The sequence below is a fragment of the Cuculus canorus genome, chromosome 7 (assembly GCF_017976375.1).
Source record: "Cuculus canorus isolate bCucCan1 chromosome 7, bCucCan1.pri, whole genome shotgun sequence".
Lineage (NCBI taxonomy): Eukaryota > Metazoa > Chordata > Aves > Cuculiformes > Cuculidae > Cuculus > Cuculus canorus.
This window is the reverse complement of record NC_071407.1, coordinates 34,778,788-34,806,644: the sequence shown is the minus strand read 5'-3', so window position 1 is coordinate 34,806,644 and position 27,857 is coordinate 34,778,788. Positions and strand designations below refer to the sequence as shown.

The window sequence follows — 27,857 nt, the reverse complement described above, 5'->3', positions numbered from 1 at the left end:
GCTCCGCAAAAAGTAGTTTCTGTGATGTAACTTGCTATTAAACGGGATAACAAGGTCAATAATGCCTTTGCCTGGGAGAGCTTCAGCCAACACTTCTATCAAAACCAATATTAATTTTCACTAATTAGGAGCTGCAGCTAATGAGTGTCACAGCTAATTTACCTCATCCATAATGAAGGAGAGGAGGGGGTCAGGCGCCTGGGATCAGAGCCTGCAAATCTACTTTCTCTGTGCTTTCCCTTTCTCTCTTGGCCAAGCACATGTTTGTCACCTGGGTGGCTTGCTGTCTGCAGGGATGTGGGCATGCGTGTGGTTTCCACCCCCCTTTCCTCTGGAATGATGCTTTGGGGAGGCAGGCAGGAGCTATATGGGAAGATGCACTGTGCAGCAGGTGTTAGCTCAGCCAGTCTGAAAGGAATGAGCAACAAGCGACTGCTCAGGTGAGGCAGAGAGGACTCGGCATCACAGCATTGCTCAGCTGGCAGCGCTGGCTGATGCCACGGGAGAGGCAGGCAGGCAACCTGCTGGCTACTGGGAGGGTGACAGAGGGGTCCTGGATCTCAGCTCAAAGCAGCGAGGGAGGGAAAAGAGGTTGGAAGGATTTGCAACGGAAATTTTGGGAAAGAAAAGGATGACTGTTGTCCTCAGGAGGAAGTTGTAGCAAAGTGTGTTTGCTCTTGAAACTCTTAATTTCAAAAGCCTTTACTGTACCTTTTATCCCTGTTGTCTTCCATGCCTTTTATCTAAATGACCGCTGTATGCCAGGCACACAAACCAGCCTGGAAAGCACCTTGACCACAAAATGATGAAGCAGTTTGTCTGTCAACATTTGTACAGTCTTCTGAGTCCCTAAAGCCAGGTGCTTTCTCTGATAGAGCATTGCTGTGGGTCTTTGATTTTGTGACAAGCTGGACAAGCATTGCAAAGGATAGGCATGCTTGCAGGGTCTGAATTTCTTACCAGGTAGCTTGTGTGCCATGCATGTTGGCTTCCAGCACAGGTTGCAGGCAGGAGTATTCCACAAATGCTGGCAGCACTACTGAAAAAAACCCCAGGTTCTTATTTAGTTATCCGTGTTTGTCCTGTAAACTTTATTTGACAGCTTAGGTCTGGGAAGAAAAGGTACACTGTCCATTGTATCCTTCTAAAATGGCTCAAGTTTTATAGTCTGTACTTTCTAAACAAGCTAGAGACCAAGGATTATCCATGGATTATTCTTCTAAGTGGGAATACACAAGAGAAAATGGTGATCTGTTCTCATTGTTAGGGATGGCCAAATTGACTGAGTAAATGTTCCATTGGTTTCATTAACGTCGCCCTGATATAAACCTCAGGAGCCTTCCTTGTTCAGAATTGATCCATTCTACTGGCAAAGGGATGAGAAACACGTGTGCTGTCAGCTTGTACTGACGTGTGCTTTTAGGAGGACAGGAGAACTGTTGCCTTGTCCAAGGCAGCTTTTCAAACAGACGTATTTCTGTTTCGGATTTCTGAGGCTTTGAGAAAATTTTGGGGTTTAGATATCTGCTGAGAAAGTTGCACAGGAAAGTGATGCGCAGAGAAGAGCCTCTCTTGCAAGCCATCTCGCCAAGAACATCTTTTTGGGGCATTCCGTGAGGTTCAGGTGGGAGCTGCTTGTGGTCCTGGCTCTTGTCTGTATGCATGGTGGGCTTTGCCTCTGGCTGCCCACCAAGTTGTTTTTGCTGCCAGTCCATCTCCAGTTCCCCATCTAGTTTTGGCTTAGACTTGTTTTATTTGATTTGTTTGAGCTGTTGGTCTGTGAAATTGCCACCCAGCCCGTGGTAGCTCCCAACAGGCGTTTTGCCTCTACCTGCTTTAAGGCTCGCTGCACCTGCAAATGGCTGGGCTTCTTGACTTGTTCCTCTCCAGCTCCTCCTGCGTCTGTCATCAGCCTTGGTGGGCAGAGGGGTGTAGCAGTCAAATGGTTTGTGAATGGATTTTATATCCATGTCCTCTATGTGCTCAGAAATGATAGGGTCAGTGCTCCCGTTTGTCCCAGATGCTTTGGTCTCCAGCAGGAACAAGGGCGACTTGTCGGTAAGCAAATCCCAAACAACTTCATAGATTCAAATACAAATTGTGAGCCTATAGGCTTTCTCATAGCCTCCTTTTGCCTTCTTCATGGAGACTGGCACTATGGTTGAATGCCTGTGTTCAAAACAAGTTAGAAAGGAGGAAGAATAAAAAACAGAGAGGAGAAGGCAGCTATTCCTTGGTAGTGCAGTTCTGGTGATGGGGCCTGAGCTTCATGGCCAGCTGCTTGTGCAAAATCAATCTGCATATAGATTCTCTACGTGCCTTTACAACCTTCAATACATATGTGCAACCTACTCTGAAGCACACGCAGCCCAATAGTTCCTTTGGCCAGAGCAAATCCAGTGGTTGGTTGGATCTGAGCTCTGCTTGGGAACTCGGCAACAACAAACTTTTCAAGAGCAAAGAAAACTCTCTATTATAGGCTTTTTCTAGCTAAATTTGCTGACCCTTGCAGGTCAGCTCTAATCTAAGGAGCCGTAGTTAGCAACATGTTGCTTTGTGTCAACCACAGGGCTTTTTTTCCCCCCTTCTTGAAGCCTCCCACCATCACCATCCCAGCCCTCTGCAGTGCTGGTAGCAACAGTGACAAAACAGCATGTACTGTAGATAAGGAAGGTGGGTGGTTGTGCTGCTGGTTGACCCTGCGTGGAGCAAAAGGACACAGCTTGCTAATATATTGCCAGCGCCAGAGAAAGCTTTACAGGGAAATCCCATGCGAGAAAGATTATGCGGTGTGTCTGCACTGTCTTTGGATGACAAATATGTGGAGTTTTGTTAATGTGCTGGATGATGATGAATTTTCAAGGTTTACTTTGTTTTCTACGGTACCTGTTAGCTCTTGGAGTTGCAGTACCAGTCACGCTACAAAAATAATAGTGCGGTGCTGGCAGTGAAGCATAAGCAAACAGCGGCATCCGTGAACTCCTTGATGTTATTTGTGCATAGGAAGATGTCCCCTCATGCATCAAATGTCTTGTGGCAATGGATTCCCAGTTATTGCAAAGGAAGGGTTGGAGGGAGTTGGATCGGGTTTGCAAACCTCTCATTTTAGCTGAATGTGAGCTGGTGAGACTTGCTGTGCTGGGTCAGATGGTGCGCTGCTTCTCTGTGTGTGTTTTTACCCAGTCCATTGAGGATGTGGAGTTTGGAATGGGAGAGGGACTCTCAAACCAGGAGGTGGTTTTGTTCCCTGATGGGATGGTACAGCTGGGGCTCTGCTGGTGAAAACGTGCCTTCCCACTGAGCAGATGGCATCTGTGGGACTGCTCAGGCAGCATGAGGCTACACACCTTTGCTGGTGGCTATCCCCCTCCCCTGCTCTCCTGCATGCCCTTTGTTGGTGACCAAGGTGGCTGAGAAAGTTTCTTTGCACTTATTGCCTGGGAAAAGTGACCTTCAGGCAGAGCAGTTCTTGGGAAAAAGCTTCCCCGACCGTGACAGATTTGACTATAAATCTCCAGTATTAATGCCCAGCTTCCCAAGGTCTGTCATCGTGCATGCTGGTGAGGCACATGATTTGCTCAAAAACAACATACCAACTCATCAGTCATTTTGGAGGCATGTCAGAAAGCTGTTGCCGCGAGCAGGGAGGTTGGAGGAAGCCTGTGAGCATGCTTGTGTGGGGCTACGCAGGTCAGATGGGAGAACATCCTTGGCTGCGAGCATGCACAGGCATCCCAAAACCTGAGAAGGCTGGGATTATGTCGCGTGCAAGAGACCAGACTGAAAGAGGAGGAAGAGGTTTGCCCAAAGTCTGCTTGAAAATACCTTGAGGGAAGAGGCTGGACTCTGGAAGCCTCATTGCTGTCAAACGGTTGAGACACTCATGGGATCCAGTCCTGCTGCACAGCAGTCTTGAGCTCTGCAGCTGCACAGGGCTGGAGGTTTCATCCCCCACACTGTCCTCTGCCCTTTGCAGCGCTTGGTCTCACTGTTATATCCCAAACTGCCCTGCAGGCTGCAGGTCCTGCTTGAAGCCATGCATTTTCCTTGGGCATCCAAACCAGGCTTGACTTTGCCAGGGTTACTGCTGGTTCAATGCCACGTTAGCAGCAAATAATGCCAGCATCCAGCCAGCTGCCACCTGCTGCAGGAGGACAACTCTGTTGCAGTTGTTAATATTATTGTGTTTGGCTTTTTTTGTGTGCCTCCATGAATAATTCTGAAAAAGGAAGAGAATGTCTCATTTTTTTTATGGAAAAAGTCAGACTGGTTTTAAAATAGACTCAGCATGAGTATCTTTTATTGGTAGAGGTATTAAGTTAGTTATGAATTTCTTGCACTTTGGGTCCTAGGAAAATCCTTCCCTTATTCCTCTTGCATTCACTCTCGGTTAATAAGGCTTATTAGCACTCTTTAATAATGACAGATATAATCTCAGCCCAAAATATGAGGAAATTTTGGGAGCTACCTAGGCCAGAGTGCTTTTTTAATCTTGCCAAGGGCAAGGGATAGAATAAAGTACAATCAAAAGAGAAGAACAATGACTGTCCTTTAATGGGAAAAGAGAATGACACTAAGCTGAGGGGAAGTGTTGATCTGCTTGAGGGTAGGGAGGCTCTACAGAGGAATCTGAACAGGCTGGATCTATGGACTATGACCAACGGTATGAGGTTCAGCAAGGCCAAGTTGTTGGGTCCTGCACTTGGGACACAACATGCTGCGCATCCCCCCATGCAGTGCTACAGGCTTGGGGGAGAGTGGCTTGAAAGCTGCCTGGCAGAGAAGGACCTGGGGGTGTTGGTTGATGCCAGCCTAAGTGACCAAGAAGGCCAAGAGCATCATGGCTTGTATCAGAAATGGTGTGACCAGCAGGACCAGAGAAGTGATTGCTGCCTTGTACTTTGCATTGGTGAGGCTGCACCTCAAATGCTGTGTTTGGTTTTGGGACCCTCACTGCAAGAAAGGCATTGAGGGATTTGGCACATCCAGAGAAGAACAATGAAACTGCTGAAGCGGCTGAGGCACGGGTCTCATGAAGAGTGGCTGAGGGAACTGGGGTTCTTTAGTTTGGAGGAAAGGAGGCTGAAGGGAGACCTTATCACTCCCTACAACTCCCTGAAAGGAGCCTGTAGCCAGACGGGTGTTGATCTCTTCTCCCAAATGACAGGCGATAGGATGAGAGAATGGTCTCAAGTAGCACTAGGGGAGATTCAGATTGGACCTTAGGAAAAATTTCTTCACTGAAGGGGTTCTCAGGTAGTGAAACAGGCTGCCCAGCGAGGTGGCTGAGTCATCATCCCTGGAGGCAGTTAAAAGGCAGGTAGATGAGGTGCTCAGGGCTTTGGTTTAGTAGTGGACAGGTATGGTTGGACTCTTTCTTGAAGGTCTTTTCCAACCAAATGGTTCTTGTTGATAGCAGGAATGTGCTCACTGCCCATACAGAAGTACTATATATGAGTGCCTGTGGCATGGTTGGCTTGATGGAGTTGAGTGGAGTTTGGGTTTTTCTTTGAGGTTTTTAGCTGTGTCTCATGTTGTGGAGTTTGCCAGTACTTGCCAGCTACTGGGGTAATGTTCCCATGCTTGCAGGACTGCTCCTCCTTTCAGATCTCATCCTCATGAATTCCTCATCCAGAGCCAAGAGGCCAAATAGCTGGCCGTGTACTCACAGTGTGCAAATCATAGTTTCAAGTGGAAGGGGTGGGGTGGATTTTTTTCATACAAGAAATGGTCAAATACTGCAGGAAATGTTCAGCTTTGATGAACAGTTTTTCCCAGTTGAAACCCATAGCACTGAGCTGCCCTGTCCATACTTCCATCATGCCCTGAGGAGGAAGGCGTGCATTGGTTAGAACGCTGTTCTTACTCATAGGCATGCTGCTCTGAGTGGATATTGCTTCCAAACTGGATCCTCAGCCCCTCTGGGACACGTTTGTGGTGCAGTGCTATTCAGTGCAGTGCCATGCAAAGCCCTTCAGGAGAAGGAATTGGAATTTGAAGCTCCTGTAGGAGCTGGCAGCATAAGCATGGATCACTGAGAGGACACTTGAGAAGCACAGGAGGTTTCTGAGATACTGTGAAGGGGCGTATTTTGCATGTGAGTTAGAAGCTGCTGCTGCCAAAGGAGCTGGAATAATATTAAACATATGTGATGCAGCTGCCAGGGCAGAGGTGGCTTGAACTTCTTTCTAATGTGTACAAGCAGATGCTGAATTTGGTGGTCAATACTGATTTCTCCCTCAACCGAGACACCAGGAGAATGAATCTTTGGAAGTCTTTACTCTGGGCAGTTGAAAGAAAAAGCCTAAAAACTGTGACTTATTGGATCACTTTTCTCTTCATAGATTTCCACTTTCAGAACAGTCTGTGAAGTCTCAATGGATGCTTTCTTTTTGCCTTCAAACAACCTGGCAGCTGGGTTTTAGCATGGAGTTTTGGTTTCAGTTTTTATTTTAAAACATTTTTATGTATAACTAAGGGAGTATTTTTGAGCGCAGGCTGGTCTGGACACCAGGTGAGGCGTGAGTACACTCAGCCACCCCTTGCAGCTCTGACACAGCTTATAGAAAGCATACGTGTAGCTGTGCTGTTGCCTTGACCCTGGGGAATGTCCGAGGCTGACGTGTGACATGGGGTCTCACTGGGGTGACCGACACAATGACTTGGGTGAAAGTCTTGGAACATCTACCGTTGAATGTGGCAGCACAGTGGGGTAAAAGACCAGGAGCACAAGGCTTTCCACTTAGTATCTCTTAAAATTGGGTCATTTTTGCTGGTCTTCTACCTGTCCCTAAAGTGAGATATGTTACAGAGAAATGGCAGCTTGTGAAAGTGATGGATGGAAACTGGACCATGCTGACACCCCCAGGACAGGGTCCAGCCTGCTACTCTTCACCTGCCTCACCCTACTTAGCTTCAGGTCTGCAACAGGTGATTTGCAAGCATTTCTGCTTCCCTGTGCAACACTTGTTTCTCTGTCTTAACAGGGTAAGAAAGATAAAAATTGTCTTGTTCTTAAACAGCAGAGAGTTCCCTAGGGTGTTCAGTACCCCTCAGCCTCTGCCAAAATGCATCATTCTCTGGAGCAAAGCTCGATGGCAGTGAGAGAGACAACTGCCTTGGAGCAATGTGGTGTAGAAGACTAAAACAGTTCTGGTAGGAGGATTTATGACTTCAGACTTGACACCTGTGCTGCATAGGATACAGTTAGTGCTACACAGGCAAGGAGAAGTCTGGGCTTGTTGCATGCCTGAGGGATCACATCAGTCTTGGAAATAGCCCTTCACTACTTCCTTTCTCACCTCATTTTCTTATGCTGCTGCAATGAAACTCCTGCACCAAGTGTTCCCTCGAGTTTTGTGACACCTGGACACTCAGGATCCTGAATAAGAAGCCCTGTGGATGCTTGCAAGGTGTTGTGGAAGCTACTGAGAGATGTTTTCACTGGTGTTTTGAATGAAGTCAATTAATTTTGGTGTTCAACTCTGTTCTTGTTCTCTTTGTGACAACTTCTATGCAAGTTGTTTTGTGTTTAAAGATGTTTGGGCAGACAGTGCTCTGTGTTTGTGTGAGGATAGGCTCTTTTTTTTTTGCAGGTGCTTCCACAGAAAGCTCTTTTTGGAGGTAAATTGCATTCCATCAAGATGCAAAGGCATTCCCACCTGACCACAGTGACCATTTATGTGATGCAAACAATCAGTTGCCAATACTCAGAGCAACAGTTGTAGAAGCATTTAGTAAGAAATCCTTTGTCTGAAATATGTTTTTAATAAACTATTCACTGAATAGGTTCAAATAATGAATTCCTGCATGCCCAAGTCTATTTGCAGACAACTCACAAATGAGAAAAGAGTTCAATTTAGCCTTAGTCACTAGGGGTAATGGTCCAGCTGTAACGGATCTCCAGATGTTCGTAGAAGAGTATGCTTTCATAGGAAAAGAAAAACACTCGTGGGTATATTAACTCAGAAACAAGTTTACAGCTGTGCACTTGTGGGCTCTGCCTTGCACTCCCACCAGCAACTGCAGAGCTATGTTCCAAGGTTTCCTCTTGCAATAAACAGCCTCTTTATTTCTTGCTCGTTGTCTTCCTGGCCATGTATAGACATATGTGACATGCAGAGTGAGGTAATGGCCCTGTGAAAGCCTCCCAGACTTCAAACAAATATCATCCTCACTGTGCTCTGGGGTATACCATGAGTTGCAAGTACAGCTGGACTACAGTTGCTTCCAGTTTAGGCTGTTGCAGCTTGACTTTTCCCTTTTATTTGGATGGGTTTACTGCACAGGATCATAGATTGGGAGAAACAAGATGCTATGTGTTGTATTAGGGCTGGTAGGAGCTTGCACAGACTAGTTGGAAGAGTTTTGGTGGTTGGAAAGGGGGAATGCTCTCAATTTAAATTCATCTGTAGACTGGAGCTCTGCCCAACTTCTACCAAAGGAGCTTGGCTCTATCAGTGCATTGGAGTCATCAGTCCAGTGTGCTCCATCCATTTCCCTCGGTCTTATTTTGTTTCTGTTGTTAAACACCCCAAGCTGGTTTTGAAGCCCCGTAGCTGAAGTGCCCCATTACTCACAGGCGAGAGGACAATAGAACAAGGGGCTGCTCTTAAATGTCTCTCCCCGTCAGCATCATTAATAACAGTAATGCTGGCATCACTTGCTCCTAAATAGCCTCATTTATCAACAAGCAATTTACCGCAGTGCTGTGGTGGGGATGCAGATAAGCTTGTGCCTCAGATACTCAGGCACCACCTGCCAAATCTCTCCCCACCTTCTCTTTGGCATTTGAGAGGGAGGGAGTTGTGGTAAGAAATGTTCTATCCAAGATGTGGCAGTTATTGCTAGCCTCAAGGAGTTGGGTTGTGCTTGGAGGAAGGCAGTTTCGAGGCCAAGACTGGTGGACAAAGGGGTCGATGAGTTGCACATGTTGTATTTATGAGGCTATCACCTTTGTGGGCAGTTTTTCAAGCATCTGGTTGTTTCTCTTTGGTCTCTTAAGGTCTTTGTTTGATTCTTGGGGAGTGAGAAGAGCAGGAAATGTAACCTTTCCAAAACTGGCTGCGTTGGGTTTCAATTTTCTGGCTTATTTCTGTAAGTCTTGCTTTCACTGCAGCCATATCTTGGAGATCGAGAGGTGCTAACTCAAGTTGAGAGATAAATCGAGGAGGGATTTTACTGCATCTTCATTATAACAAGGCAGAATTCATCACTAAGCACATGTTTTGAAACTTCAGAGAGTTACGGTGACATTCCAAGGCCGATTAGCTTACGACTCTGAAGTCTGTAGACAAAAATCTGACCGCTGGTACCATTTCCTTCTGACTTTGAGACTTTGACGCACATATCAAATCATGCTTGTGCTGGAGCAAAATACCCTGCAATCTTTGGGCTGAGGATGGCTATATTTATTTGTTCCCCTGAACCATTCAGAGAGCGGAGCAGCTGGGCTGTAAGCAAGCTGTAGCACTAAAGGTTTTGTATTCCCTGTGTGACTGAGAGCCTCGGGGATGTTTCATCTTTTGTAAGGCACAGATGAGATTTCAAACAAGATGTGAATGAATCCCGCTTGAACTTCACTTGCGCAAGTAAAATTTGCTGACAGGTTTTTTTTTCATTTCCCTATTCATATTGATCAGCTCCTCAGCTTGACAGGGTTGCTGGTGGAGGAATGCTCACAGGCAGCACATTTTCAGAGGTGGCATTTTATGCTCCCTCTTACTGGAGCAAAGATGGTTTACTAAGGCACTGTTGATGGAGCAGCTCAGCACTGATGTTCACATGACTTCTCCATTAGCATCGCAGACATCATTATCTTACTGCTCTGGGGCTGTCTTACACCATACAGGTGTCTTGCAGTCCTGTTTGATGCCTGATCTGGTCCATAGACATAGCAATCTGTTCAGGTTTAGGCCACCCCTTTACCAGGCCAGTAGCTAAAAATGGGCAGCCTTTGGTCCCAATTCCATGCCCTGCCCAGGAAAGGGAAAAGGGTAATGAGATACAGACTTGCGGGCTGGAAACTAACACTAAAACAACTTTAATGCAACAACAATAATGAAAGAAAGTTAACAATATTAATAAGAAATTGGTGAAATATATACAAGTATACAAAAACCCAATTCCAACTGCCCTGGTAACTCTGAAGCTTGCAGGGCAGGTGCGAGGAAGGTCCCTGGACTGAACACAGCATCAAGTGGGAGCTGTGCTCAGGAACATTTGGGATGGTTTCAGGGGAAAGCAGACAGGCAACGTCCTCCCTGAATGTCGGCCATTGAAGAAGAGGGCTGAGAAGAGAACAACCCTACTGATCTCTAAGCTTTTAGACTGAGTATGACATGGGGAAGCATGGCTTGGGGAAGAGTGACTTGAAAGCTGCCTGGCAGAGAAGGACCTGGAGACCTTGACAGCTGGCTGAGCGTGAGCCAGCAGTGGCCAATGTAGTCAAGAAAGTCAATGGCATCTTGGCTTGTATCAGAAACGGTGTGGCCAGCAGGACCAGGGAGGTGATTCTGCTGCCCCTGTACTTGGCACTGGTGAGGCTGCACCTCAACTCCTGTGTTCACTTTTGGGCCCCTCACTTCACGAAAGACATTGATCGTATCCAGAGAAGAGCAAAGAAGCTGCTGAAGGGACTGGAGCACAGGTGTTAGGAGGAGCTGCTGAGGGAATCGGGGTTCTTTACCCTGGAGAAAAGGAGGCTGAGGGGAGACCTTATCACTCTCTACAACTCCCTGAAAGGAGGCCTTAGCAAGGCTGCTGTTGGTCTCGTCTCCCAAATGACAGGCGATAGGATGAGAGGGAGTGGCTTCAAGTTGCCAAATTAGACATTAGGAAAAAATTCTTCACTGAAAGTATCCTCAGGTACTGAAACGGGCTGCCTACGGGGGTGGATGAGTCACCATCCCTGGAGGCCTTTAAAAGACAGGGAAATTAAATGCTTAGGGATATAGAATCCTTTGAGTTGGCATGGACATTAAGGATCATCTAATTCCAACCTCCCCGCTATGAGCAGGGGCACCTCCCACCAGACCAGGCTGGTCAAGGCCCCATCCAACCTGGCCTTGAACACCTCCAAGGATGGGGCAGCCACAACGTCCCTGGACAACCTGTTCCAGTGCCTTGCCACTCTCATTGTGAAGAAATTCCTCCTTATGTCTAGTCTAAATCTTCCTCTCTGCAATTTAAAGCCATTCCCCCTAGTCCTATTACTCCAAACCTTTGTAAAATGTGCCTCTCCAGCTTTCTTGTAGCACTTTCAGGTCCTGGAAGGTCGCTATAAGGTCTCCTTGGAACCTTCTCTTCTCCAGGCTGAACAACGCCAACTCTCTCAGCCTGTCCTTGTATGGGACGTGCTCCAGCCCTCTGATTATCTTTGTAGCCCTCCTCTGGACCTGTTCCAACAGTTCCATATCCTTCTTATGTTGAGGATTCCAAAAGGGGACACAGTACTCCATGTGAGGTCTCCCAGGAGGGGAATAGAGGGGCAGAATCACCTCCGTCGATTTAGTAGTGGGCAGGTATAGTTGGCCTTGATGATCTTAAAGGTCTTTTCCAATCAAGAGATTCTATGAATAATTCACTGGCCAAACTTGGTCACCTGTCCTGTCCATACTTCCTTGCAGGTTCAACCACTCTTGACAGCAACTCTTAATTTACATAGGCATAGGTGTGAGCAATGGCCACTCTGCACACAAATGGCCCTTGGTGATAACTATGAGGCTGAAAAGTCTGAGAAAAACATTCTGGTTCAGTCCAAACCAGCACACCATCTAGCTGGCTTTATCCCTGACCTTATATTAAATGCAGAATAGTTTCTATTTTCTAATTAACACAAAGCTATGTTACCTTGTTTTGGTGAGAAGCAAACTACTGCGTGTGTCATCTTACTCATAAATCTTTTATTTACACCAAGTAGCCAAGCACCTCATTAACTAGACTTTTGGGGTCATCCTTTTCTTTTGTTTTCCCTGATGTATTTCTAGAAAGCTTGGTATGGCCAAAGAGAAACAATCAACTTGAGGATGATGGATTAGCCGCATCTTTTAATCTCCTTTCCCCTTTTGCTTTCGGTGCTGAGTGGGTGGTTGTAGCATGCATGTACCCCTGATTTCAGTAGAGCTTCTGTTAGTTTGTTGCATCCCCTAAGGAAAAAGTAATTCCTGGAGCTAGGATTTCGTTTCAGTTCTCACTACTATCCCAGCTAGTTGGTACTCTCTGGCCATGTGGTAACTTCAGTCTTCCACCTGCTCTGGACCTCCCATGCTCGAAAGAGTAGTAACATCTTGTCTGTCTGGATGGCATGTTTTGACTCTGTTTTCCCCTAGGCAAGCAGTGTCTAACCTTTCCTAGTGGGAGTTCATGGCCCGCTTCAGCTGACTACCCAGTCTTTATGTTCAACTGGCAGATGTCTCTGAAAACGAGGGTGCTCAGCATCCTTTCTGCTACTTGGTTTTAGCTGGCAAGACACCTCTCGGCAGTCAAAAAGGGAAGTCACAACAGGTCACCTACTGAAATGGTTTCTTTTGACCTGTGAAGCCCTTTGCATGGTGTCATGGTTTCTCTGGCAGGATCAGGAGTCTCTTGTTATTGCTGTTCTTGCCAGTTGGCAGTCAAAATATAAACTCGCCAGGCTCTGTTTAGAAAAACAGTCCTCTGCCCTTTGGCTCCTCAAATGGGACTGGACCGAGCACTGTGGTGCGGCTGAGCAGTCTCTGTGCTTGCTTGTACAACTTCTTTGATCAGTTGGCACAATTTCTTGTTCCTGGGAGCACAGTGACTGTACACTAATATCACTACGGAAGGCCTCCAGAAATGTAGTTCTGACCTTAATATCCATGTTAATTTAGAATTCAACCCAAAGAACAGCTTGGAGTGATTGCTTTGGAAGAGTTTTCCCTACACCCTATCTCTCTGTGAAGTGAGTAAAAATCCTAGGGGGAAGGTCTCCTTGCTATGTCCATAGGATGGTTAGTTGTCCTGAGAGAGTTGGGATGTCCTGCTCCCTGCCCATGCTGGTTCATAGAATCACAGAATAGTTTGGGTTGGAAGGGACCTTAAAGATCATCCAGTTCCAACCCCCCTGCCATGGGCAGGGACATCCCAGTGGCTCAGGCTGCCCAAGGCCCATCCAACCTGGCCTGGAACACCTCCATGGATGAGGGCAGCCACAGCTTCCCTGGGCAGCCTGGGCCAGGGCCTCACCACTCTCATGGTGAATGTTGATGGGATGGCTTGCAACCATACCTTTGAAAGAAAAGGAATTGCAACCCTAAAGAGGGACACTGGGCTCAGTTCAGCTATTATTTCCATGAAACTTGTAGAAATCCTCTGTTTTCTGTGGTACGGATGCTTCTCCTGTATTTGGCTGTAACTTGCCGGGGGGGGCTCCTGAGTTGATGGGGAGAAGATGGTCATGGTGGTTGCTGGGAGTACCTCCTCTAAAAGTACTTGGGCAGCCTCTGGTGAGTGTGTTGTTGAATTAACTGGGCATCCCACTTATGCATATGTCCATTTCTCAGAGAAGTGTGGTCTTTCAAAAGCTGTCTGTCAAAGTGAACATTGGTACCCCAAAAAGCTGCCGACTTCAAAAGTGGCACTTGGAGAAGGGGGTACTGAATCCTGCGCGAGGTGTGAGATTTGTGCAGATGCATGCGTGTGCCTCATGGGCTCTTCTGATAAGGTTGGGAAGTGTGAGTCTAAGGGAATATTTAGTGGTGAACACCTCTTCCCCAGCATTAAGTAGACTCAGTTAAATATCTCACCAGTGACCAGATGTCCCAAGTCTCCTCCAGTGGTCTCCAACTCTGTCTTGGATCTCGCTCAGTGCCCAGGCACCAGCGGGAAATGAACATGAAGATAAAGGTCTCAGCATTACTGATAATCTTGGTTTTTTCTGCCTTTTATTGAGGCATGATATTCATGCAGAGAACTGTGTGGTGTTTCCCTCCACTCTGATACCTGTGACAGAGTTTCCTTTGACCTATGAGTGTTTAATTAGTTAAAAAAAGGGACTCTCTTCTTTTTGGAGAGAGGTAGGGAGGTCAGGAGAAGGCAGGAAGGAACAAAGGAAATATTCCATCTTCTTTCTGGGCTGTTTCTTATTTCAAAAATTAATTAGAAAAGGATATTCTATGGATTTAGGGTTTAAAGTTTGTGTCAGAAATGTTAATCAAGACTGCATTAACTAGATTTTCCCTGAGGAGTGAGTGGAGTGTGTGTGTGCAGAATGTTTGGGGTGTTTCGGAGACAGGTGTGAGCTGGCATGGAGCAGTGCTCGTGGAGATATTTGGCTACATGGCCATGCAGAGGAAATGGGTTTGTCTTCACAGATGGGGAGCACCCTCCTTTCTGTTCCCTGGAGCTCCTAAAATTGGCATTTGGCTCTCATCTCCTCAGTGCTTCTGGGGCTATTCCAGGATCATTTCCGTAGCATCTTTTTTAGGCCAGTTTTAAGAACCTCCAGGCAATGTTGGGGCTTTTTGCCATTTTTTAACACCTCGGTACGTTTCACTGCTGGGAAGTTTCTGCTAACTCCAGATTTATGTTTTCCTTTGCTTTTTCAGTTCACCTGCCTCCTCCCACCCCTATACATGTGTCTCATTAACAGTTGTTAGTCACATGAAGGCATCTCCAAGGAGCAAGGCTGCATTTAATATTTGGGGTTTTTCAAGAATCCCCTTCCATAGCCTGCTAGGCTCAGCCCTGTGAGTATTGATGAAGATCTCTGTCTGATTTCAGCTGTCAGGGCTTGGAAATAAAGACAACATTCCTGCCATATTTGAATTGGAAACGGTCTTGCCTGCTTTTTATCATCTTTTTATCGCTTACCAGGATATGGAGCTGTTGGAACGGGTCCAGAGGAGGGCTACAAAGATGATCGTAGGGCTGGAGCACCTTCCATATGAGGACAGGCTGAGAGAGTTGGGGTTGTCTCTGGAGAAGAGAAGGCTCCCAGGAGACCTTATAGCGACCTTCCAGTACCTGAAGGGGCTACAGGAAAGCTGGAGAGGGGCTATTGATAAAGGCTTGTGGGGATTGGACAAGGGGGAATGAGTATGAGCTGGAGAGGGGCAGATTTAGACTGGACGTTAGGAAGAACGTCTTCCCAATGATGGTGGTGAGGCCCTGTCGCAGGTTGCCCAGGGAAGCTGTGGCTGCCCCATCCCTGGAGGGGTTCCAGGCCAGGTTGGATGGGCCTTGGGCAGCCTGAGCCAGTGGGAGGTTGGAACTGGATGGGCTTTAAGATCCCTTCTAACCCAAACTATTCTATGACTTTATGATTCTATGATCTTGCCTATGCTCCTAAGAATCGCCCCAGTCTTCAGGAAACCTCAGCCTTTGTCAAGTGAGACACTTTGGCCATTCTTTTTTCAGCTCTGTTTACAGCTTTGCCGTAAAATACCAAGTTAATGTGTGATTTCCCCCTTTATAACCATATGAGTACTTAAGCTTCTTTTGGTGTTTATTTTCCCCTATTCTCTCTTTCACATTTAATCTGTAAGTTTACCAGGCACGGACTGCCTACTCTGGAAAGTCTAAATACTTTAATTTCACAAGTCTCCGCTGCTCCTCTTCTTCTCTGACCCCTCTCAGACAGAGTTGCGAGTGAACCACCAGTTAATTTCCTTTTAAAATTAGTTTAAAACTAAGTGCTTTGAATGATCAGCTCACCTGCAGACCTTATCCTTGTGATGGGGCTGCTTTCTTCGCTCTGCTTGGGAACAGAATTGCACTGGAACTGGCTCCTCTGCTCCTCCCTGTTGTGAGGATGAAGAGTAGAGGACAGATATCAATAAAAGTGAATGAGACTTTTTGACAAAGCAGCTTCTGTGAAGGAACGTGGGTTTTTTTTTTTTTATGGCGCAAACAATGGATGGAGCAAAATTTGCATAAATCTCATTAGAAAAAAGTACAAGTTTCATAAATCTTGTGATAAATTAATGCGATATCATTCCGAATGTGATGTATTAATTTTAGGATGAAATGAATGGGTCTGTGATCATTGTTGGTAATTATGAGGCTCCAAGGCAGTGTGGAGAGGAAATGATTTTTAAGAGGGCTTTTCAAGTGCGGGAACCCTTTTCACACCAGGAATATCTTAGCAGACCTGGACTCCTTCTTTTACAAGTGTTTGTTTTCTTGTTTTCTTCTTTTACTCTCCTGGGATTCTTTTTTTTTTGGATGCAATTGTATTTACTTGTCTCTCTCTTGCTGATACAGCTTTTTTCCTTTCAAAACAAAAGGAAATGAGTCCTTTCAGCTTTGTATTCTCCCTTGTCTCGAGGACTATGTGTTTTATAGTGAACCAAAGGGCAGGAATTGCCGGATCTTTGCCTGAGCAGGCAGGGAGAAAGAGGCAGGAACATCCTGAGCCCACTGCTGCTTGCAGAGGGATCGCTCGGGCATGAGCATTGTTTTAAATCCCTTTTTTCCCAGGCAGATCTGGAGATGCTGCAGTGCTGCTAAGGCAGATTGGTGATTTTGGTAGCAAAACACCAGCCTGGTTGGAGAGTTTCACTTAATAAACTCCTGTCTCCAAGCCACAGAGGTGCCAGCGTAGGAGCAAAGGCAGTGACTTCCAGCTGCTGGGAAGACACGGCACTGGTCTGGAGACATACATTTTAAACAGGTTTCAGAGAGCTTGCTTGATACCTGAGATGCTGTAAGACATGTTTGAATGTTGGTGGAGCATAATTGCTGTGTCTTAACAGTGTTGATGTAGTTGTTGACTTAAACTGGAAGGGTCCCACTTCTCTGCACACGTGTGCCGGCAGCCCTCTGGTTGCATGCACAACATTCACTGGGAGAACCTTGGATATTCTGCTTACTTTAATGATCATGTCAGTATACCCTTGGGTTTTGTACTTTTTTCCCCTCACGTTTCCCTTGTAAAGTTAGCCGGCGTGTTTGGTAAGTAAGAAAGTAAACCAAAAAAGCCCTCTGTTATGGCCGCGCTCTGTGAACACTTGGCTCTTCTTTACCCACTGCTGTGCTCTTCCCTTTAAATAGGTTTAAACACTCTTTTAAACATCTTTGTAAGAGCTGGGGGAAACAGAGGCAGGCAATGCCTCTTTCCGAGGTTTACCACTGGCTGTCAAGTCTGCTTATGGATTCTGTCTCGCCACTGACTCCCCACTTAAAATAACTAAATGCAGCAGAGAAATTACAGGCTCTGTCTCCTACTCTGGCATTGAGCATCTGAGGAGCTAGGAAAAACTCTCTGCTCTGCCTTTCGCTTCCCAGCTTGATAAACTCCCTTAGAAATGGTTTTGACTGCACAGATTTGCTTTTCCTCTTCTCTGTCACCTTCGTGTTCGGCATCTTCCTCTTCCGTACGTGATGGCAATGGTGCATGTGGTTCCTGGACAAGCTTACCCTGGGCTTTTCCTGCCATAATTGGTGAAGACCTCATGTATTTCTAATGACAGAAACTTTTTTTTTTCCTCATTTCTTTATTTTGAGACACTTTTAAAAAAGATTCTGTCTTCCTGCCCTTTTTTGCTCGCTCTGCAGCACAGTAATTGGAGAGGAGGCAGCCTTGGTAGTGGGGTAAGCCGATGCTTCCCATTAACACTTGGAAAGAGAAGTGTGTAACATTGAGCTCAGCTTGAGTTGTAGGAGTGGAAAGTTCCTTCGCTGAGTTGTTCTGGAAACTTTTGGCTCAAGTGGTTGAGCCCTTTCTGAGAAGAGAGTATCTGTTGAGGTTGTGTTTGGGAAATGAGCTGGCAGCCACCTGCTTTTGGAGGAAGGCTTGGACATGGATGAATAGGTTGTCCTTGTACCTGTGGTGTGCTTTCAGGTATCCCTGAGTGTATTTGAATGACATTGGCCAGGATTAAATCTCGGTATGCTTCCGTGACATGAGTTTTGCTATTATTGTTCACTGAAGACGTGCTCCAGCTGTGAGGAGCAAGATCTTCCCAGCAGTAGCAGTCTGGAGCATGTGGTTGTTAGCCTTTGGAAGCTTCCATCTTCTGCATAATCTATGGCCACATGTGATACGGACAGGGAAACGACTCCAGGAGGCTAGGACTGACTGGGAGGATGGCAGAAATGAAGATGGAAATTTCCTGAGCCCAAGTGTGCTTTGGTGGCATTCTTAGCCACCCACACTCGCACCTCTGCCTTAACATCGGGGGATTTCTCCTGTGCGTGCTCTGTCCTAGCTCTGGGCTCTTCTTCCCTAGGAAAGCAACAACGCCTCATCCCAAACATGTGAGCAGCTCCCACTTGTTGTGGCCCCCTACTTGAAACTAGATTTTTGCTTTTATTTTCCTTGCAAGGGAGGCACTGTCCTTCTCTCTCCCTCCTGTTGTTCAGAGGTGCCCCAGCAGCACAGAAATCTGGGCATTTCACCTTTTCTTTTAAAAAATCTTTGGGAAAACACCACAGAAGTGCTTTTTTTCTGCGTTTATTTTTTTCTGAAAGACGAAAGGGAAAATGAATTTACAGGCAAAGAAAAGGGAGCAGGTGATAAATGAGAAGAACAGGGTATGAATTTCAAGATCAGATCCATCAAATCCTGACAACAAGCGCATCAGAGGCCAACCTGCTGTGATGGTCTGGGCTAACTGGAGATACCTGTGCTGGGGTGACTGGGGCAGGAAGGCAGGGCTGCTGCCTAGCAGCTGACATCAAGAGTGTTGTGGGAGAAGCAAATAGGACGTGATTGTCCCGTCTCCCTTTGAGAAAGAAAGGAAGGAGAGCCAAGGAAATCTGGTGACAGCAAAAGTGTGGCAGTGGCCCTCATGTAAGGGGACCCCAGGCTGCGGAGGTGGATGCTAAAATGATTTTAATGTAAATAGATTTGTGCTGGTTGGAAAGGTTGAGTTGCAACTGAGGGATCTCTGTGGCAGCTTGTGAATTTAGTTGAGGACTATAGGCACCGCTCTTGGCATAAGGGCTGTCTCCCTGCTACCTCCCTCCCCATCCTCTGATCCCTGCTGATGCTACTTAGAAGTTTCTGGCTTTTTATTCTGCAAACTCCCTTGCCTGTAAGCTGAGTGGCTGTGGCACTGAGAGGCTCCGGACCACTCTTGGGAGCGGTGGCAGAAGCCAGGGAGTCAAGAAGCTGCATGGGGACTGTGCCCACAGATATGAGCCAAATTGTGGGAGGGGGTGAGAAACTGAGCCAAAGAGAAACAGGCACTGGCTTTTAAAAGCAGGGATTAAAATGCTTTTAATATTAAAGTATAGCTGATGCCTGAAGTCTTGAGCCGAAAAGGCAGTGCAGGCAGAGGAGAGATTCCTATTAACTCCACCTGGGTATGGATCTGACCTCTTACAAGAGCACCTTATTAAGCAACTAATTACAAACCTGCCCCTTCTGTTGGATGCCAATGCCCTCCATCCTACCCCAATCTATCTCTGTGCAGCCTTTGACAGTGTATTGCTCCACCAGCTTCTTCAGCCTCTGACTCGTTCCCTAGCCTTGGGGCTTGGCACTTCCAAAACCTTCCAACGGCTCTGGGATCCTCTGGACATCTTTCTCATCCTTCTGAAATCAAGAAGAATTGGGAGGGCCCAACCCTTTGCCTACTTTTCTCTTTGCCAAAATGTAAGGGCAAGAAAAATATACATTTTTACAGCTGCAAAGCAAAATGCTGAGACAGGAGTTACTGTGTGGAGGGGGGAAATGCACCCCATAAAGCAGCCAAACCTAAAATAAAAAAATAATAAAATCCTAGCAGGAACAAAACAAGAGATAACAACCACAACAACAAGCTCCCAAGGTCAATCAAAGTTCAAGACCTGCAGAGACAGGAAAATCTGTGTATGTGTGTGAAAGAGGGAGAAGTAGCTGTGATTGAGAGAACGGAGGCAAAAGGAGACAAGATAAATTGTGATTATCTAGTGGAATCAAGACACTTAACTGCCCTGTCTGATTCCTGAGGGGGAAAAAATGGAGCTTATAACTTTGCTCTGCAACAGGATAATTTGTCCCTGTGTCCTCAGCCCTCACTGGAGCCTGGTCGGCACAGGGGTTTGCAGTGGCTCTCAAACAGCATCCTCAGCATGGCCGGGGGAGAACCGAGGCACGCTGTCTTCTTTGCAAGTGCCCCGACAGAAAGTTCCGAGAGCTGTGGTGCTCCTGGGTCTCTGCGCGCCCTGTCCAAGTGGGACCCTCTTCTTTTGGATGATTTCCCAGTGATACAGACACCCTTATGTGAAAGTGCTGGCACTGTTTTTGCCATCCTTTGGCAATTCCCGTGTTGCCTTCATGGAAGAGTCTAGCTACGGAGCTGAATATCACTGGGTTGGGTGCTTGCTTTGGTCTGTCTTACCCCCATGGATAAGGCAACATCACCTTCCCTGCGAATCACGCTGGAAAATGGGTTTTCTTGTGGTCTATTGAATGGTGTCCCTGGCCCAGATGCCCCAGCTGTGTACGCTTGCCTTGTGCCATCCAGTTAAGACTGCTCCTCCTCCCTTAGTTCAGTAAATTGAGAGGGGGAAAAAGATATGGGAGTAAAATCAGAATTAAATAAATTGTTGCTAAAGGAATTCATGGAAGGTAGCTCACACACTTTTGTTGTCGCGGTGAAGGAGCCCAGTGTGCTCTGTTTAGTCCTCTCTCACTCTATCCTGCACACGTTTTACACCATATACCTAAACTTAGCATTCTCCTGGGGTAAAGCTTGCAAAAGTCAGAATGACAAATGATCAAGTGATTATAAAAACTCGTTTCTTATTTCAGGAAACTGTTTCTCATTATCTTCTATTTAATTTGTTATTTTGATCTGTATTTTATGTGTGGGTTTTTTTCCTATAATGAACTGGGAGGTGTTCTTAGGTTAGGGTGGTGATTGCTGGCTGATAGGCAGGTAAGGGAATGGGTAAAATAGCTCTTAATTTTTGGTTCCTCACTTGTGAGGATTTATTTAAGTTTGTATTTTCCTGTAATAGCGGAAAACTACTACCCTTTAATGTTCTGAGCTCCCTTGTTTATGTCCTAATGAAGTTTCTTGTTTCCAAGAAATAAAAAAAAAGAAAAGTTGAGGAGGATGTAAGCACCAAATGTTCCCTTTCCTATTTTTACCTACCAAATCTGTCCTTGATTTTGATACACTTGGACCAGAGAGCGGTCAAGCCCAGCGTACTGTTTCACAGGGGTCTAACTTTGTGTCGTGGCATTTTGGCAGGAGTGAGAAATGCAGGTGGAATGGTGCACTCTGTCCAGAAATGCTTTGTTCTCCAGGTTATCCTGTATTTGAGAACAAAGTTTCCTTTCAGTAAAAGGTTGTTATGATGAAGAGAGATAGAAAAGAGTTAAATGTATGTTTGCTGGCTGATTTCTTGTTTATCTTTTGTGCAAATGGCCTTGCAGCATGCAAACCATGAATGCAACTATGATTAGAACAGGGTGGAACGTGGTTTTCCTATTCAGCAGGACTTTTAAGATTGCTTCCCTCCCACTGAGATGTAACCAAGACCTTCTGGAGTTGGAAATACTTGCAGTTCCCGCAGGAACTGAAATGTAAAGGGGGAAAGGCTTTTTTTTCCCCCTAAATCTCCAGAATAGAGAGGTATGATCCTGGATTTATCTTGTCTTTGTTACTAGCTTTCACTGCCACTGGGGGCATGGTCACAGTCTTACTTGTTTCCTAGGGCAAAGAAACGTTTGTTAAGGATGGCTTCAAATGTCCTCCAAAACTAAACTAAGCTATTAGCTTGTTTCATATCAAGGTTTTGAGGTTTAGGAAAGTGTAGGGTCACTCCACATCTCCTGTGTTGGCTTCACTGAAGAGATGGGAACGTTGCAGATGAATCAACAGATCACAGTGATTTGGATAAAGACGCTTGTTTTCAGGTCTTTGTCCAAAATGTCTTTGATCATGACTTGTCACTAGCTTGCACCTATGTTGGTATAATGGATTTTTTTCCAGTCATTAATTACAGTTTCTCTTTTTAAAACTGATATTCCCTCTTCTAACAGAAATTCGTCTAGGTTTGGGCACCGAGTCTTCCTGTGCTTTCTTGCTCTGGAATAGTCATCTTTATGTATTCCGTTTTGTCTTCTTCATGGATGTGCTCGAGATGGCCTGAGTCATCTCACTCTTTGTCATAAATGAAGCAGTTCAAGCTTTTAAAGTCCTTGTTAAGTGTAAAGTGTTAAGGCTAACTCTTGAATGTTTGTGGCTTCTTCTTGCATCCAGTCCTAAATACAATGTGGCCAGCTGAGCTGCTTGCGGAACCATCTATAGAGCCCTAAAGTCACTCCTCTGAGTGCCCAAAGAGCACTGAGGATCTGCTGGCCAGGGCATGGAAGAAAGTCCTTGCACACTTGAACCCCCTGATCTGGCCAGAACAACTGGCTTCAGTGCCCTCCTATGCAGATGTGGTCCACTAGCCTTTTTTGAGGGTGGTTGAAGCAGGGTTTTGAAAACAGAATTTTACCAAACAAGCACGAGTTACCAAGTGCTTCTTCTGGCTGCTTGGTCCTCCCTGTTATTTGCCATGCAGTGACCTGAGTTTGTACCAACAGCAATTTTACATCGTTCTAGGATGTCCCCACACCCATGGTCACTGGCCTTGGGACGTGCCAGGCTGCTGGGTCCTCATTCTGTTGGCTTCGTAGATATCGTACAGTACTAAATTTTTAAGCACAGAAAGTCATGCAGTACTAAGTCAAATGCCTTACAAAAGTCTATTATTACTTTGCGGTTACCTTTATCTGCTAAAATTGTAATCTCATCAAAGAATAAAATCAGGTTTTTTTTTGACAGGGCCTATTTTCTATAGAACCATGTTGACTGGCATTAATTATGTTCCTATAGTTTAATTCTTTATTAATGGGATCTCATATCGGCTTTTTCCATTATTTCTGTCCTGATTGATGTCAGGCCAGTTAGTTGGCAAGAGCCCAGGTTGTTCTGCTCAGCAAGCTCTGCTGCCGCGTTTGCCCTCTGGTCTGCAGGATCTTCCCTCCTCTTCCCAGATGGGTGAAATTTTGGCATTCATTCTCATCGGCCATGTGATTTAGGGTCGTGGGATGCTCTTGTACTACTCATGCAGAGGTTGTCTCCCCCATCTTCTAGGCCAGGCAGCCAAGGGGATCTCCTGTCCCTATCTCCACCCACCAGATTTCTCCTCCTATTTTCTCCCCTGTCCTGTTGAAGATGGGACAGAGAGTAACCGGGTGGTAGGTGACAGGCAACCAGCCGTGGTCGACCTGCTACACTAGACTCTGAATGCACTCAGAGGTGTCATGGGGAGGCCCAAATTATTTGAGGAGGTTCTTACCTTACATTTCGGGGCTGGCATGAGGTTCCAAGGGTGGTGACTGTCCCTTGCTTTCAGAGTAGTAGAAAGTCATCCCACTCTGGGAGCAGCATGGGGTTTACAAACAGGACACATGGCTCCCATGCAGCAACTTTGGAGGGTCTGGATTGTGTCTTGGACGCGCAGTCAGGAAGGGACACTTGCAACTGTATGTCTGTGAGAGATGGCTGAGAAAGGCTGGGGTGTTCAAGATGCTGCAGAAGATGTTTTCAAACATGATTTGGCAGAAGGCCGTGATGATTTCATCATAGCATCTCTCATGCTCTCTGGGTGCATGGGCTCCATGTGCCAAAAAGTGCATTTGCTGCAGCTCCGGTGTTTAAAACAAATGCCGGTTCTATGTCTGGCTCCAGCCTCTACCAAATCCCTAAGCCCTGAGGCACCTGTGGGTGTCCTGTCTGTGCTCTTGGCCTACGGATGTTTGCATTTCATCTGGAAACATTGTATGTCCTGGTGGTGCCCCTCAGCTGGGGGGTACCAGGGAAGAGTCACATCAGCTCAGCAGAAGCATGGCCATCTCAGGCACTAGGGGCAAAGGTTCCTCCACTGTCCTATCCTCCACTATCCAGATAGATGCTTCTGCTGAGCTAATGTGACTTTCCCTTTTGGTAAGCGCAAGGGAGGAGAGGAGCTGTAGTGCAATTTATCTGTACTAGAGAGAACAGTAGGACCACACACAGCTTGATTCCCCTTGCTGCTGTATAAGTGTTTGAGGCAATACAGTAGCAAGAGAAAATGGTTTGGGCATAGCTTAAAGGAGGAAGGCAGAAGACCTGAGCGTTTTCAGGATTTCTTCCCCTCTGTCCCATTTCACTCGTTGATTTCTCTCCTCTCTGTCTCTCCCAGGCTCTTCAGTGACTCAACTGCTCGCCCGGGACATGGACAACGACCCACTGGTCTTTGGTGTAGTTGGGGAGGAGGCCAGTCGGTTCTTCGCAGTGGAGAGCATGACCGGTGTTGTCTGGCTCAGGCAGCCCTTGGACAGAGAGGTAATGCTGCTTTCTGCTGCGAGAAGGGCAAAAAACATCTCTGCTTATGTATTATGGCTCTCTGCTTTCCATGGCAGCTGAAATGCAGCCTGGATGGTTTTTCCCTACAGAGTCCACCCATCAAGGTCTGTCCCTAGCTACCCTGTCACCGTACCCAGCTCAGGGGAGACATGGGGACTAAGTAGGGTGCTCTGGTTCTGTTAGGTTCATTGATTTTCCTGGATCCCAGAATAATATTTGCAAGTTCAGATTTAAAGAAAATAATAAATGGAAATAACCTAGCAAAGGCTAAGATGCTCATAAATTCAGGGACATTTACAGGCTCCCTCTTTAAACCTATATTCCAATTAAATCCTTTATTATTTAAAACAGCCTGTGAAAAGATGTGAGCTATCCCTGCTTATTCAATCTCATTAAGACTTTTCATCATTTTGTAGATTCAGGCTGCCGGATGCTAAATTCGGCAGGATTTTTGCTTTGAAGCTGTTTCACACCCCTATTTTCAGTGGTGGTAATTTTGATGTGCAGAGATGGTATCCCACCCAGGTGCCTGTTTCACAAAAGCCCCAGCCCTGGCTGCATTCCTGGAGCAAGGAGGAGGGGACAGCACAGGTGCGTTGACAGGAATTCGTAAGACTGGGAAAATACTATACGATTTGGGCAATATACTTAATTTCTGCTGTGCTTCTGTTGCCCATGTTCGGTAATTCCTTGGCCAGTGGCATCGCTCTGGAGATAAAACCCATTAACACACCTCAGGCACTGGTGGTCCTGGTTGAAGCCAGACAGATGTGGGGCTGCAGAGGAGCAGGGAGGTGGATGCTATGCAGTCTAGGGGAAGGCAAACTCAATTTCACAGCGTTAAGAGCGAGGCTCTGGAAAAATAAAAGCGTTTTTCTTCACCCCTCTCCCCTCCGCCTCCTCGTGCCAACAGCTGTTGACATGAGTCATAAATCTTCCCTTATTCAAATTCCTACTGCTTCCCAATACTTATGATAACAGCCTTAAGCCAAGAGGAGTGATCAATAGATTTTAGGTGGCTTTTGGTGGAGGGTGGGAAGGGAAGGAGCTGAGCACGGCTTTTGTGCATGGTTGGGATGAATTGGGAGAGGAGCCTGCACCCATCAACTGTGATTCCAGTGGCTCAAAGTCAGTGATACATGGAAGATGGTGAGAGCAGACACATGCATAGCTTGCAGTGCGTATGGGAAAGGCGTAAATGGCAATTTATGTTGGAGGAAGCAGGATGGCGTGGGAGGGAGGTGGACAGCATGCTGGGAGCGAAGAACACTGGCCTGGATGTATGCGATCAAAAAGTCAGGGGAGAGAGAGCCATACAGTGGTGGGGAAAGAAAAGCAAAAGATCAATTTTTGGACAGTCGAGAAGAAAAAGAGAGAGTTGGAAAGGGTGAGGGAATTGTAGTAAGGTAAACAATGCAGGAAAAGGGAAAATAGAGAAAGAGAGGAAGGAGTGAATGTATAGAGGCAAAACAATTTTGAAAACATTTTTCACTCCCACAAGAATTAGAAGGAAAACAGTCTTTTTTTAAAAAATAAATAAATAGACAAACCCTGAGTCTACAAAAAGGATATGCTTAAATGAAGGCTGGAGACAGAAATTAGCATGTGGCAGCTTTCTCTGATTATTTCATTGGGTCACTGGGCACTGGCAGAGGCTGCCCAGAGAGGTGGTTGAGTCACCTTCCCTGGAGGTGTTTAAAGGACAGGTGGATGAGGTGCTGAGAGGCATGGTTTAGGGATTGTTAGGAATGGTTGGACTCGATGACCCAGTGTAGGTCCTTTCCAACCTGGTGATTCAATGAATTTTTAAAATTTAAATGCTTAACAGGTTGTTTCTTCTCTTCCATTTTTCCTTTCTACCCTACTGCTTTGTCTCTCGTGGCACTGATTGGTTCGGGGGAAACGGAGGAGAAAGACACTGACACAGCGGGGTGGGATGTCAGGAGCAGAGGCTCTCCTCTCCATTGCTGTTTCAGTTCTTCATTCTCAGAGCACTACCCTGAGACAGGAGCTAAGAAAGGCTTTCCTGGGATGAATTTCCCAGCTGTGTGTGTGGGGAGCCAGATATGGGGACAGGAGGGGTGCATGCTTTGGTAAGCTGTTCCCCAAACTCTTTTCCAAGATTAACTGCTGCCTTGATGCAGGCAGAACCCCTGGTCTGGGCACCAGCGGCTGCTTGCTTGTTCCTGAGCCAATCTTATTAGGAATAAATCAACCAAATCTGCAGCACGGAGAGCCATTTCAAGCTTGCTTTCCAGCCTTTTCAGCGTGATGCTTTGGGAACATCAAGTTGCTGTGCTCTAGCAGCTCAGGCAAGGCAGGGGCCCTGAAGGAAAATGAGTTTCTTGGGACTGGGGGAGCCAAAACCTCTGCCAATGCCCAGGTACCAGATATGTGTGGCGGTCCATCCCTGCGTGCTTCCTTGGTAAAATGTGAGTGAAACGATCGCTGGGGTAAAAGAAAGATCAGGAATAGAAAGTCTGCCTCCACTATCAATGTCCCTCTGCCGTTATACCAAATTGATCCCCTCTTCACCACTTGTCCCTTATCCAGTGTCACCCACCTTTTCAGGCTAAGCTGTTAATTTGTTAATAGTTAAACCAGTAAGGAGTAGAGAGGACTGCACAGGACTTTTTTATTTTTTTTTTGAAAGGGCTTATGGGGTTCCAACTAGTTTTTACGACAGACCCCAAGCTTATCCCAGTGTTCCCAGCTCTGTGATTTCCCAGGAACTGCTGCGTGGGAGGCAGGTTTGGGAAAGCAGCAGCAAGATTTGTGTCCTGAGTGAGACTGTGTCGTATCGCCATCTCGAGCAAAAGCTAATTACACAGCTTTTCCTATGGACTTTCTTCTCTTTTTGCATCGTCCTCATATCTTGCAGTTGGTGATGGTGCCAGTTCATAGCACACCATGAGTGAAAAACTGGTTTTTTTCTGACTTGCACTGATTCCCTCTGGCCGCTACAAGCAGGCAGCCTGTGACAGGGGACCAGGCAGGCGTGCGAAGAGAGCTAGGGCTTGCTGACAAGCTGAAGAAGGTTTAACAGCAGGCTCCTCTCATCTACTTTAGCCTAGTTAGCAGTTTAAAGTTCTCAGCTGCTAGTCAAGGGGTCGGTTTTCTAGTCCCTCTATACTCCTGACCCAGGGCAGAGCTGCTCTTGGCACCTATGAAATACACCAGAGCTCTGCTGGCATTAATATTTCTCAGCATTTTATACTCAACATAGGTAACTGCACTCAAGCATCCCTTCTCTTCTTGAAGGTCCTGAAAGCATTTTGCATCTAATAATATTGGCCAAAAGTCCGAAGCCTGCCATCTGCAGATAAACACTACAGTCTCTTTAATTATATGTTTTTCTTCTCCTTCCCTTTCAGACCAAGTCAGAATTCACGGTTGAATTTTCTGTCAGTGACAGCCAAGGGGTAAGTGTGACTTCTTGTTTCATGGTCTGTGGCACGGGTAGAGGGGAGTGGGGAGGATAAGTGCAGGTCATCGGGGACCTTCTGCATCACACCAGGGAGCGGGGCCGCCCCTGGCCATCACTTGCCAAAAGCCCAAGTC

General features: G+C 46.4%; 1 protein-coding gene across 1 annotated transcript in view; it reads left to right on the top strand.

Moving 5' to 3' along the window:
• Positions 1 to 27,857, top strand: part of CDH23 (cadherin related 23) — a 219,539-nt gene that overhangs the window by 30,363 nt on the left and 161,319 nt on the right. Inside the window, exons 4-5 of the mRNA XM_054071251.1 lie at positions 24,133 to 24,275; positions 27,671 to 27,718. Of these exons, the coding sequence (XP_053927226.1) occupies positions 24,133 to 24,275; positions 27,671 to 27,718 (191 nt within the window). The remainder of the gene's footprint in view (positions 1 to 24,132; positions 24,276 to 27,670; positions 27,719 to 27,857) is intronic.